The 13,519-nt window shown below is 49.6% G+C and overlaps 2 protein-coding genes across 4 annotated transcripts in view; one reads left to right on the top strand and one right to left on the bottom strand.

The window, feature by feature from the left end:
• Window positions 1-13,519, top strand: part of LOC310639331 (tyrosine-protein phosphatase non-receptor type substrate 1-like) — a 184,737-nt gene that overhangs the window by 79,484 nt on the left and 91,734 nt on the right. The window lies entirely within an intron of this gene.
• The window catches only part of CSNK2A1 (casein kinase 2 alpha 1), a 49,122-nt gene continuing 37,477 nt past the window's right edge, over window positions 1,875-13,519 (bottom strand). For 2 of the 3 annotated variants that reach the window (XM_083360941.1, XM_083360940.1), the window contains exons 9-13: window positions 12,067-12,168; window positions 8,234-8,334; window positions 6,248-6,396; window positions 3,848-3,934; window positions 1,875-3,039 (exon numbers count right to left, since the gene is read on the bottom strand). In XM_083360941.1, coding sequence (XP_083217067.1) covers window positions 2,924-3,039; window positions 3,848-3,934; window positions 6,248-6,396; window positions 8,234-8,334; window positions 12,067-12,168 — 555 coding nt within the window. In that variant the 3' untranslated portion in view covers window positions 1,875-2,923. The remainder of the gene's footprint in view (window positions 3,040-3,847; window positions 3,935-6,247; window positions 6,397-8,233; window positions 8,335-12,066; window positions 12,169-13,519) is intronic. The other variant, XM_083360942.1, reaches the window with a different exon arrangement.

The raw sequence follows: 13,519 nt of genomic DNA, 5'->3' as shown, positions 1-13,519 counted from the left end.
CACTACAATTCCATTCAGGTAAATCCAAAGAGAAAGAGAAGGGGTAAAAAAAAAAAGCCCAATCTAAATTTCAACAAAATAATAATAATAAAAAAGATCGCTTCAAACAAGATCTTTTTTTTAAAAAAAAATCAAATTTGCCATTAGGACTATTTATACTGCCGTTACTTTTCCTTTTTTCTCTCTCCTTTTCCTGCCGTCTCACACAATGCCAGCCCACCCACCCGTCTCCCAAGGAAAAAAAAAATATCCCCAGGAAGTGCTGAGAAATTTCTTTAAAAAGTGTTCTGATACAACGTATACAGATGAGGTAATTTACAACACAGACGTTTTGATACAATCTGCAAGTTTTGGGCAGCAAGGCCAGGATAAGCACCGGATGTGTTTCTCCATGCCTTCCCCCTTTTAAGGTGAGTGGACTTCAACTCCCAGAATGCCCCAGCCAGCATGGCTAGCTGAGGCATTCTGGGAGTTGGAAGTCCAACCCATCTTTAAAAAGGAAGGAATCGAGAAACACTGGTTTACATCAATCCCTCAACCAAATATTTCCGGTCTTGGGTTAGCTTTTTTTGATGGGATACTTGCTCCCCCCCTGGTGATCCCCCTAACCCTCGTCACCTCGCACCCGGCACCGACTCCTGGGTAGCCCTCGTTCGTCCCTTCATTCGCCCTACTAGCCAAATTCAAGGATCCAAACAAGAAAGCAAAAGGGCCGAGTCCCCGGAGGAGCTGTCCCTAGTGCAAATCTAGACATGCCTGTGCTGCCTTTCCCAATTTCTCGCAGGCGCCAAAGTACCCACTGCGGGAAAAATCCAGCTGGCGGGCATTCGGAAGCCCTTTTTCATTGGCCGAGGAGAGGGAAGGAGAGGAAACCGAGGGTCCTGTGCTATTGCTTCCTGCTCCGGCACCTGGGGTCTCATTCTGCCCCCCAATGAACGCAGAAATGGCCCCACAGGAATTCCAGTGTCTCTCTCTCTCTCTCTCTGTGTGTGTGTATGTATGTGTATGCATACATATATATAAAAAATGAAAATCCAGGGCTTTTGAGGCCTCCCCAAGGCAATTAACAGGCCTCTCGTAGCAGTGTCCCAATGGAGGTATCCTACAGCAGCATTTCCCAACCTTAGCGATTTTAAGATGTGTGGACTTCAACTCCCAGAATACTCCAGCCAGCCATGCTGGCTGGGGTATTCTGGGAATTGAAGTCCACATATCTTAAGATGGCTAAGGTTGGGAAACGCTGTCCTACAGGATGGGAAGGGCTGTTCCAGCTATGGACCCCGGAAATCTGGAGGGGGGGGGGAAGGTCTTCCATCCTGCCTTTCGCTGCAGCCACACACACCCCCTTTGACATCCCAGTGCAGAAAGAAAATGCAGGAAAGCCCCCCCCCCCCAAAAAAAAACCCCTAAATCCAGCAACATTTTGGCTTGGGAACATGCTCCTCGTAAGGCTTCTGAGCTGGGCTCACGACGGCCGCCGAATCCTGGCGAGGTGCCAAAAGAGGAACGGGGAGAAGTATCGGGGTCGCAAAACCCCACACCCCACCCCCGGGTCCGAAGCCCCAATTCCGGGGCTAAGAGGCTGCGCGCGTAATGCAGAACATTGGATGCTGGCTCAGAGAGAGCGTCTCTGCGCACAGGCCAGCTTTAAATCTAACCTTTGATAAATAAAAAAAAAAGAGTTTATTTACAGCCAGGAATTCCGACGTCGGGTATTTCAAGCTAGGCAGAGTGAGACCCATTTTACATACGGAGTCTTCTGCGGGGCGTGCGTCGACAAGACACACGGCCCAAAAAGGGAGGACACACGGTCCTCCAGCAGCACGCTGTTGGCCTGTTTTTGTGTTGTCGTTTTTCACACCCTTTTTTGGGGGGGGAAAGTTCACAGCTTGCTCGCGCTCTCCGCTGGCTCCCTTTTAAGTAACACGCAGGCACGCACGCACCGGCCTCTCTCACATGGCACATGGAGGGAGGAAAAAAAAGGGGGGGCTGGGCAGGTGGGCAGGACAGGCGGGCGCCCCCACATCAGCTCCTTTTGTTTCCCAAGATCTAACCTGTTCGAAGTTTGAGATGTTTTTTTTGTAAAAAAAAGAGAAAAAGAAAAAAGAAAGGAACAACAGGTGAAAAATTATTTTCCAGAATCCCAGAAGACGTTACGGGGAGAGCTTTGTGCGGTGCGGCTGGATCTCTTTTGAGGAAGATACAAGATCGGGATGGTCAAGGCCTGGAGGCTTTTAAAGACGAGAAGGCGACAATCCAATAGGAATCTTGACCATTGTGACCTCTTTTCCGCAACCGAGTTCGTTCCGCGCCGCTGCAGAAGACGGCGAGGTGGCCTTCCAGAAGCCCGGTGTGTCCCCCCCACCTCCTCTTGCCAGCTTCCCAAGGCCGGAATTCAACAGGGATGGGAGGGTTGTGATGGTGACACGACGTTTCCCCTGCATTGGGGAGGTGGGGGGGGGGAGAGTCTTGGGGGCACCAGTGAGTCGGAAGGGCGAGAGAAACCAAGGTCAGGAAGAACCGGCGTCCTCGCTTGGCGGTGGTCAGGACGGACGAGAAACGGTCCGTGGAACGCTCGGCAGGCGGATTTTGGCCAAGGGGTTCCTCCGAGTTACAAAAAGTTCAAGTAAAAAAAGAAAAAAAGGCAGGCGGGTGGGCTGGGAGGGAAATTCGGCGTGAGAAGATCCATCCATATCTATATATATCCAGGGAAAGAGAGAAAGAGAGATATACATATGGATGACGTGACTGAAGGACTATCAATCAATCCACAAGCAACGCTTCAGATGCGGCTCTTCCTGTCTCTCTCTTACCGCCCCCCCCAAAAGTGGCTGCGGTGGTGGTGGCGGGGGGGCGGGTGAGTGGAGGAGGACCCTCAGCCCTAAGGTGGCTCCAGTCCGACATCTGGGAGACGGGGGTCCTTTTATTGCTGAGCCCCTGCGGCAGCAGGTACCGGCATTCCCAATGGGTTGGCCGCGGCAATCACTGGGGAACCGGCTAGAGGTCCGAGGGGGGGAGACGTCGCCACTGAAGAAATGCCTGGGGGAGGGAGGGGGGGGAAGAAAAGGAGAAAATTAGGGACCCTGAGAGAGTAATTTGCCCCCTCCCCCCCAATAAAAGAAAAAAGAACGGCTTCTGGTGTATTTGATGCTTGCAAACATTTCAAGACCCAACTAGGGAACATCATCAGTGCTGGAAGGGAGTGGGGTTTGCAAGGGGGGAGGAAGAGGAGGAGGCGGGGGAAGACTATGGGGTCCTTGGACTCTCTGAGCTTGTCTTCTTGCAGACGTTTCATGACCCAACTAGGCAACTTCATCAGTACTAGAAGGGAGTGGGGTTTGCGAGGGAGGAGGAGGAGGACGACTGTGGAGTCCTTGGTGCTCTCTGAGCTGGGTTGTTTTCTTGCAGACGTTTCATGACCCAACTAGGGAACATCATCAGTGCCAGAAGGGAGTGGGGTTTGCAGAGTGGAGGAGGAGGAGGAGACAACCGTAGGGTCCTGGGTGCTCTCTGAGCTTGGAGATTTTCTTGCAGACGTTTCATGACCCAACTAGGGAACATCATCAGTGCTAGAAAGGAGTGGGGTTTGCGCGGAGGAGGAGGAGGAGGAGGAGGAGGAGGAAGAGGAGGAGAAGGAGGAGGAATGTGCGGTCCTTGCTGCTCTCTGAGCTTGGTTGTTTCCTTGCAGACATTTCATGACCCAAATAAGGAACATCAGTGCTACAAGGGAGTGGGGTTTGTTTATATGGGGCAGTGGCTTGCCCCGTCAGGGCATCCAAGCAGTGGAACAGGATGCCTTACGGGAGAAGCAGCCCATTTCCCATTCCAGCACCCCGGACCAACCCACCTGACAGCATCCCAGCACTGCTCACAGGTGTGCTGCTACCTGGCAGGTTGGCTGAGTTCATCCGAGCCTGGTCCTTCACAATTGGGTCTGGAAAGACAAGAAAGGAGAGGACGATCCCTCGCATGAACTACTCGGAGCCGAGGGAAGGGGGGAAAAAAATACGATGACCATCACGGAGTCTGCTCGTTACACTTGTCAGCCATGATCTTTTTTGTTGCTGCTGTTCTGGCGGTCGATAAGCAAACGCCGTGGTCATTAAGCAAATCCATGGTTCCCTGGCTGGGAGGATGCTGCAAACGGAGGTCAAGGTGTCAAGAGTTGATAAATGCCCCAAATTTGGTCACGTGACCAGAAGGGGAGGGAGCCTGACCGTCAGAACTTTGGAAGCCCAAGATAGGTCTGTTGCAACTTCGAGCACTTGCTAGGTAACCGGCCGTTAAATCAAGAATGATCTGCGTCGAGAAAATAATTTAACAGCTAACCGGCTTATCTAATGTGAGATGTATGATGTAGTTATGGGAATGACTCAGCAAGGTCTGTGTCTCTTTAAGAGCCTTGTATAAAGGGAAGGCTCTGCAGATGTGTTTTTCTCTCTCCCGTTTCCTGCTGTAACTGTGGTGTATTGGATCCTGCGGTATTAGCACGTGTGTGTATGTACATTGTTCCTGGTGCATGATATTGTAGATAGTGTAAGATAAACCACCATTTAATATAGACCGCTGTTTACTGTGTTCGCTCCTGGGTTGTCTCGCACAATGAGACTGTGCACGCTGTGACAATCTGTACACACAAACAACACATCCCCATTGGAGCGAGTAGCTTCCACGTCTCACTGTTTGTGGAGATTCTTAGTCATCCAGGTCATGGTTGTCCAAAAGATGCTTTTTCAGGAGGCAACTTTCTCGTGTTTTTTTTTTCTTTGAAGACCTTTTGCTTCTCTCTGACTGGATGGGGGTGGAAGGGAAGGATTTATACTCCTTGCAGACGGCGGGTCATTTGCCTTCTTTTAGAGAGTCATTGAGGCCACTTGAAGGTTTTCCCTTCGTGCTCAGGGTCACCTGAATAGTACAAATGGGTGTGGAGCAGGGGGTCTTCAAACTTGGCCCTTTTATGACTTGTGGACTTCAACTCCCAGAATTCCTCAGCCAGGCACGCCTGCAGCCAAGAGGGCTCCACACCCATTTGCACTACTCGAGCGACCCTGAGGACACAGATAAACACAGATTAACCACCAAGTGGCCTCAACGACCCTCTAAAAAGGATGCAAATGACCAGCTGTCTGCAAGGAGTACAAATCCTTCCATCCTCCACCATCCAGTCAGAACCTGAAGAAGCTTCTGGGAGGAGAAGCGAAATGTCTTCAAAGGAAAGGCAGCTTTTGGAGTTCCGCATCTCGCCTTCCCTTGGTTGCAAAAGCCCTAAAATTGGGTGTGCGCGTGTGTGGCCTGGGTAAACGTGACGGGAAAGACATTCCACCTGCTTAGTCAGCAACAGCAGGCACACCAGTTAAAGATCTACAGGTAAATCCTCGGCGTACGGCCACAACGGAGCCCCAAATTTCTGTTGTTAAGTGAAACATTCGCTCAGTGAGTTTTGCCCCAGTTGTTAAAGTGAATCACGGCAGCTGGCAAGTTTAGTATCCCAGGTTACTAAATCTGGCTTCCCCATCGACCCCGCCTGTCAGAAAGTCGCAAAACACACTACCTGTGTTTAGTGAAGCTTTCCAGAATCCTCCACATACGTGGGACTACAAATGCCAACATCCTGATCCAGCCCACTGACATTAAATCTGATCCTGCAGTCTAGCACATTTAGAAGGCCCTAAATTCTTACGTTTACTAACTTTGGCAATTTAAGAGATGTGGACTTCAATTCCCAGAATTCCTCAGCCAGCTCGGCAATATTAAGGCGGCTGGATTTTAACTCCCAGAATTCCTTGGCCAGCTCACAACTCTTAAGATGGCTGGACTTCATCTCCCAGAATTCCCCAGCTAGCTCGGAAATATTAAGGTGGCCAGACTTCAATTCCCAGAATTCCCCAGCCAGCATTAGCTGGCTGGGGAATTCTGGGAGTTGAGGTCCACCCATCTTAAAGGGGCACAGCTGGAGAAACGCTGTTCTTACACAAAACTTTCTTTTCTTTCTTTTTTTCCTCATCTCAGCTATCAACTCCAGGTCCGATTCCGTATTTGGCAGCATTTGGCCAACCTCAACGTGTCGTTAAGAAAAAGACGCAACCCCGTCCCTCTGAAGAACTAATTAAGTCGGCTAGTGCAGCATCTAACCCTGACCCTAACCCCTGATCTAGGATCCTGTTCTCAAGGGTTACTCTGAAAGCAGATCAAGGCATTATTCCCTGCAAAGGGACGCTTGACCGGGCTTCTCGAGGGCCAAACTCACAGAAGTAAGGATGCTCCATGGCTTCTCTTGCCGTCAGTCGGGACTGGTGATCGTACCGCAGCAATTTGTCCAGGAAATCTAAGGCTTCGGGGCTGACCAAGTGCTGATTCTCACTGTGGACGAAACGTTCCCATCGCTTCCGTGAGTGCCTGCGAGACAGGGAAGAAGCGCAATCAGAGGGGGGGTGGGGGATAGGGGGGGCACGCGGCGGCGTTTGACCCGTCTCTGGGAGCTGCGTCAGAGTTTTGTTCGTCTAAACCAGGGGGTAAGGCAACCTTGGCTCTTGTATGACTCAGGAATTCTGGGAGTTGAAGTCCACGAGTCGTAAAAGAGCCAAGGTTGCCTACCCCTGGTAAACTGTCTTATTTAAGAAAACGTATAGGGCTCCCCCAATTCAAGGCTAGGGGGTCCCTTGGGGCTCTCTCAGCTGGCTTGTTTTCTTGCAGACGTTTCGTGACCCAACTAGGTAAAATCATCAGTGCTGCAAGGGAACGGGGTGTGTGGAGAGGAGGAGGAGGAGGAGGAATGACTCTGGGGTCCTTGGTGCTCTTTGAGATTGCTTGTTTTCTTGCAGACGTTTCGTGACCCAACTAGGTAACATCATCAGTGCTAGAAGGAAGTTGAGAGTAAACCCCATTTCCTTCTGGCACTGATGACTGTTATCGAGTTTGGTAATGAAACGTCTGCAAGAAAATCACCAGGCTCAGAGAGCACAGAATCCTCCTCCTCCTCCTCCCCCTCCTTTCTTCTCTACAAACCCGACTCCCTTCGAACACTGATGATGTTCTCTAGTTGGGTCATGAAACGTCTGCAAGAATACAAGGAAGCTGAGGACCCCTCCTCACTTCAATCCTCAGGTGCAAATATTCTCCTTTATTGGTATCACTCAAGGTCATTCTGGGGAAGCTTGCCAAAATACCCTCCCCCATAGAAATCGACACACACACACACACACACACACAAAATAATCAAATTGGCCACCTGATGACCTATGCATCCCCCTAGCGCAAAACCTGCTCTTCAGTTTCCCAAAGATAATTTCCCAAAAGGCAACTCTCACGTGCCAGCAAAATCAGGATATTCGGGCAGTTCAAACAAGCCTAATGATTTATTGCAAGCTTATGTTTCCTACAAGAATCTGAGCTACTAACAGACAAGGGAAATGAGCGGGAATTAAGGAGGCCTTTGAGATCTCTTGTGGGGGCACAGGGACTCATGGCTGATGACGCGTTTGACACCCCCTCCCCTGGGTTCAGCCGGCTCATCTCCTACAGCACGGGTAGGCAACCTTGGCTCTTTTGTGACTCGTGGACTTCAACTCCCAGAATTCCTGAGCCAGCCATGCTGAGGGGAAAGTGAGAGGTTTCCAAGCTGAGCCATGCTGGCTCAGGAATCCTGGGAGTTGAAGTCCACGAGTCATGCGGGGGCCATAGTTACCCCATGCTGGCTCAGGAATTCTGGAAGTTGAAGTCCATGAGTCATGAGGGGGCCATAGTTCCCCCATGCTGGCTCAGGAATTCTGGGAGTTGAAGTCCACGAGTCATGAGGGGGCCATAGTTCCCCATGCTGGCTCAGGAATTCTGGGAGTTGAAGTCCATGAGTCATGAGGGGGCCATAGTTCCCCCATGCTGGCTCAGGAATTCTGGGAGTTGAAGCCCCCAAGTCATGAAGGGGCCATAGTTCCCCCACGCTGGCTCAGGAATTCTGGGAGTTGAAGTCCACGAGTCATGAGGGGGCCATAGTTCCCCATGCTGGCTCAGGAATTCTGGGAGTTGAAGTCCACGAGTCATAAAAGAGCCAAGGTTGCCTACCCCTGTGGACCTACAGCAACTGGACTTCCTTGGATTTTCCATTCCTCTCCCTTCCTCAAACACACACACACACACACACACACACAGACAGAGAGAGACAGAGAGAGAGAGATGGACACCATTTGCGGAACGTGGGCTGCCCTCCAGGTTGGGCTCTTGATCCCTTCCATCCTACCTGCCCAGGATGTCGTTGAAACGGGGATCGAGCTCAATATTGTATTTGTCAATATAGTCGTAAAGGTCTTCTGTTCCCAACACTTTGGCTATTCTCACCAACTGCAAACAGACAACGGGAGACAAGAGGGTGGGGTGTAATGATTTTTTTAAAAAGTCCTCGACTTAACAACCATTTGTTTCCTAACCGTTTGAGGCTCCAGCGGCATTGGAAAAAATGACTTATGACCGTTTCCCCACTTATGACCACTGCGGCATCCCCACAGTCACGTGTTCAAAATTCAGACACTTGGCAACTGACTCATATTTACGACGGTCGCAGTGTCTTGGGGGTGGTGGTCATGTGATCCCCTTTTGCGATCTTCTGACAAGCCAACAGGGAAGCCAGATTCACTTAAAAACAGTGTTACTACCTTAACAACTGCAGTGATTCACTGAACAACCGTGTTAACAGCTACAGTGATTTAATTAACAACCGTTACTAACTTAACAACTGCAGTGATTCACTTAACCGTGTTGCTAACTGCAGTGATTCACTTAACAACCGTGTTACTAACTGCAGTGATTCACTTAACAACCGTGTTACTAACTTAACTGCAGTGATTCACTTAACCATGTTACCGTAACTGCAGTGATTCACTTAACAACCGTTACCTTAACTGCAGTGATACACTTAACCATGTTAACTTAACAACTGCAGTGATTCACTTAACAGCCGTGTTAATACCTTAACTGCAATGATTCACTTAACAACCGTGTTACTAACTTAACTGCAGTGATTCACTTAACAACTGTGTTACTAACAACTGCAGTGATTCACTTAACCGTGTTACCTTAACTGCAGTGATTCAACAACCGTTACCTTAACTGCAATGATTCACTTAACAACCGTGTTATTACCTTAACTGCAATGATTCATTTAACCATGTTACTATCTTAACTGCAGTGATTCACTTAACAACCATGTTATCTTAACTGCAATGATTCACTTAACAACCATGTTACTAACTTAACTGCAGTGATTCACTTAACCGTGTTACCTTAACAAATGCAGTGATTCAACAACCGTTACCTTAACTGCAATGATTCACTTAACAACCGTGTTATTACCTTAACTGCAATGATTCATTTAACAACCATGTTACTATCTTAACTGCAGTGATTCACTTAACAACCATGTTATCTTAACTGCAATGATTCACTTAACAACCATGTTACTAACTTAACAACTGCCTCGCTTAGCGATGGAAATTTTTGGCTCAATTGTAGTCACGCATCGAGGTCTACTTATAATCAGAAATCTTGCGTTGAAACCTCGTCTGTTCCTCCCCGGGCCAGATTTGCCCAAGTGTAAAGATGCTACGCTGGCTTCGAAATTTTGGGAGGTAAAGTCCCCACATCTTAAAATTCCTAATGAGAAGCTTTCTTGTGCAGCCAACTGAGATTTACTCAATAAGCCACAGGTAAAGAAACTGCAACGTACCTCACGAATGAAGACGAATCTACGTGTCCCAGGATAATGCTGCAGGATCTAATCTGGGTCACCGGTGTGTTCCGGTCTTTTGTCTTCCAAGCTTTCGGATTCGTGCTGAAACCCATACTCAGAGACAGCCACCTGTCTGGAATGGTATAAGGTCTCCTGCTTGTGCATGGAGTTGGACTAGATGATCTCCAAGGTCCCTTCCAACTCTGTTCTGATTCTGATGCATTAGTCCAACCCTTTGCTTGAGTGGGAGACTGTGTATCAGGGGTCTTCAAACTTGGCAACTTTTAAGACTTGTGGACTTTGACTCCCAGAATTCTGGGAGTCGAAGTCCACAAGTCTGAAAAGTTGCCAAGTTTGAAGACCCCTGCTCTATAGCAACTTGTTCTCACTTAGCAACGGAAATCTGGGACCTCAGTTGCGAATCGTAAGTTGAGGACTGCCTGTAATTCAGTGGTACTTTTAAACCAAGGGGTCTTCAAACGTGGCCCTTTTATGACTTGTGGACTTCGACTCCCGGAATTCCTCAGCCAGGCGTGCCTGGCTGAGGAATTCTGGGAGTCGAAGTCCACAAGTCTTACAGTAGCCAAGTTTGAAGACCCCCTGCTCTATACCATTCCGGACCAATGACCCGTCTCTTTTCAAAAACCTCCACTTTTCAAAACCTCCACTCAACTTGAGGAAAGAGTTGAAGCTGGATGGTCTTCCTAAAGACCCGCGCTCTCCACAACCACAGCCCTGCGAGGTAGCAAGGGGTGAGAAGTCACAACCAAGCGACAGCCAACGCCAGCCATCAACGCAGCCCAATCAACATCGAAAAAGCCGCTTACCGCAGACACTATAAATGCCACACACAGAATTGCACACGCACTCTACTAGACAGAGGTTCCCTGAGGACAAGCTGCAACATGCGTCTGAAAGCTTGGAAGACAAAAAACCCTAGTCCTGTTGACCCACCAAGATCGGACCCTGCAACACACTTCCCCTATGTGAGCCAGGCCAAGGTGCCAATTCTCATCGCTTCCAACGGCCAGGAGCTGAGTTGGGAATTTGAAGGGACGACAAAACAACGGGACTCAAATGAGCATTTTTGGCCACAAGTGACTTTGTAGATACCCGTTCAAATGCTGCGCAGATAAGGGTACGATGCAGCCCCAATGGGAGGATGACCCAGGTGTCTATCTGCAGATCTACCTGTCTTTGAGTTTGAAGGTTCGTTCTCTCAGCTTGTGGGTTGGTTTCCAGACGTTTAGTTACCAGGCTAGGTAACATCTTCAGAGTAGTTTTAAGGTGTGTGTGTGTGTGTGTGTGTGTTTGTGACTGCTCTTCTGTTGAGAGGGCTTCAGGGGTGGGTGCCTCGAGTGAGGGTCTTGTGATGGCTCAGGTGTGAGTCACCAGTGGGAGGCTGGTGATGGGTCTTGCCATGGGAAAGTTACATTAGATCAGGGTCCTTGGGAAGTGAACTGCTGGCGGAGGGGGGATTGCGCGGGACGGTTATGGGTCGCTGCTGTCACTGGTTGGCTGTGTGTTGATTTGGATTCTGAGGGGTTCGTAGGCTGGCTTTAGGTCGATGTGCGCCAGGATAATCATTCAATAGCTAAACAGCTTATGTAATGAGGCAATATAAGGTGGACGATGCCATAAGAATGAGACAGCAGGGTCTGCGTCCCTTTAAGAGCCTGAGTATAAAAGGGAAGGCTTTTGCTGCTGCTGTGTTCTCTCTCGTCCGTTTCCTGCTGTTAACTGCTGTGTGTTGGAGTTTGCTGTATTACCACGGGTATGTATTTTGCTCCTAGAGTATATTGTAGATAGGGTCATATAAACCACCATTTAATACAAACCACTCTTTACTGTATTTACTCCTCGGTTACCTCAGCACAACAAGATGGTGCGTGCTCTGACAATGTGTCTTGTTAATGGAAGGGCTTGTGCTGTGCCAGGCTTCAATGAACTCACAGCTGTCGAGGGTGGCGACGTGGCCAATGGGATTTTGGGTCGCTCCAATCAAACTGGTGCTGCTTGGGGGTCGGTGTAGGTCCCCATCAGAAGACCCACCACCAGTCTCTCACAGATGACTCAGCCCTGGCCCACCACAAGACCCTCACTTGACACACCCAGTCCTAATAAACAGAAGAACACGGATGCTAACAGCCCCCCCAGACTCCGCTGAAGATGTTACCCAGCCTGGTGACAAAACCAGGAAACCAACCCACAAACTCCGAGGACGAACCTTCATCCTCACCCTGCACCCGAGCTACGGACATTCGCCGCTATTGCAAATCTACCTGTCTGCCTACCCCTGGCCGAGGCTGACCTCATGCCCATGGTGCAGGCCCAGAGGTTTTACTCACCTGATCATAATTGTCGTGACCGTGGAAAAAAGGCTCCTTTCGGAAGATCATGCTGGCGAGCATACATCCCAAACTCCACATGTCCAGGCTGTAGTCATACATCTGTAAGTTAAAAAAAAATAAAAAAAGAGGAGGGGGAAAGAAAAAGAAGAAACCCATCAGCCTGGCTCGCTTGCAGGTCCACAAGGGAAAGACCCAACAAGGATAGACTACCTTCTCTCACGGGGAATTTGTACAGTCTGCGTGCAGCAAGCAGGAAGAAAACCTCCATAATTTCCGTCCTACCGATCCACAGGTAAGTCCTCAACTTACGGCCGTGATTGAGCCCCAAATTTCAGTGGCTAAGGGGGACATTTCCAAATTTTGATCGCTGGGGAGGCTGCAACGGTCCTAAGTCCCTGACTGACGGCCACAACGGAGCCCAAAATTTCTGTGGTTAAGTGAAGAGTTTGCTTGGTGAGTTTTACTTACACACACACACACACACACACACACACACACACACCGTTTTAGGGCCTTTCCTGACACAGTTGTTAAGTGAATCACGGCGGCTGGTAAGCTTAGCAACCCGGTTGTGAAGTGAAACTGGCTTCTCCATCGACTTGGCTTGTCGAAAGGTCGCAAAAGGGGATCGCGTGACCCCTGGACGTGGCAAACGTCAAAAATATGAGCTCGGGACGTAACTATGAACCAGCTGCCCAGCGTGTGCATTTTGATCACATGATCCATGGGGAGGCTGCAAAGGTTGTTAAGTGTGAAAAACGGTCATAAGTCGCTTTTCCCAGCGCCACTGTCACTACAAGGGCTGCCTGTGTAGATATGGCACCCTGCTTTAATGACCCACATAACATACAATCGTAATTCCAGGCTCAGTTAGGGGCCATCTGCCTAGAACAGGGGTAGGCAACCTCCCAGAATTCCTGAGCCAGCATGGGGAAACTATGGCCCCTTCATGACTTGCGGACTTCAACTCCCAGAATTCCCGAGCCAGGATGGGGAAACTATGGCCCCTTCATGACTTGCGGACTTCAACTCCCAGAATTCCCGAGCCAGCATGGGGAAACTATGGCCCCTTCATGACTTGCGGACTTCAACTCCCAGAATTCCTGAGCCAGCATGGGGAAACTATGGCCCCTTCATGACTTGCGGACTTCAACTTCCAGAATTCCCGAGCCAGCATGGGGAAACTATGGCCCCTTCATGACTTGCGGACTTCAACTCCCAGAATTCCTGAGCCAGCATGGGGAAACTATGGCCCCTTCATGACTTGCGGACTTCAACTCCCAGAATTCCTGAGCCAGCATGGGGGAACTATGGCCCCTTCATGGCTTGTGGACTTCAAACTCCCAGAATTCCTGAGCCAGCACGGCTCAGCATGGAAACCTCTCCCTTTCCCTTCAGCATGGCTGGCTCAGGAATTCTGGGAGTTGAAGTCCAGGAGTCAAAAAAGAGC

The sequence above is a fragment of the Vipera ursinii genome, assembly GCF_947247035.1.
Source record: "Vipera ursinii genome assembly, chromosome: 3".
In the NCBI taxonomy this organism is placed as follows: Eukaryota; Metazoa; Chordata; class Lepidosauria; order Squamata; family Viperidae; genus Vipera; species Vipera ursinii.
Note: the sequence above shows the minus strand (reverse complement) of the source record. Positions and strands in the feature narration are given on the sequence as shown.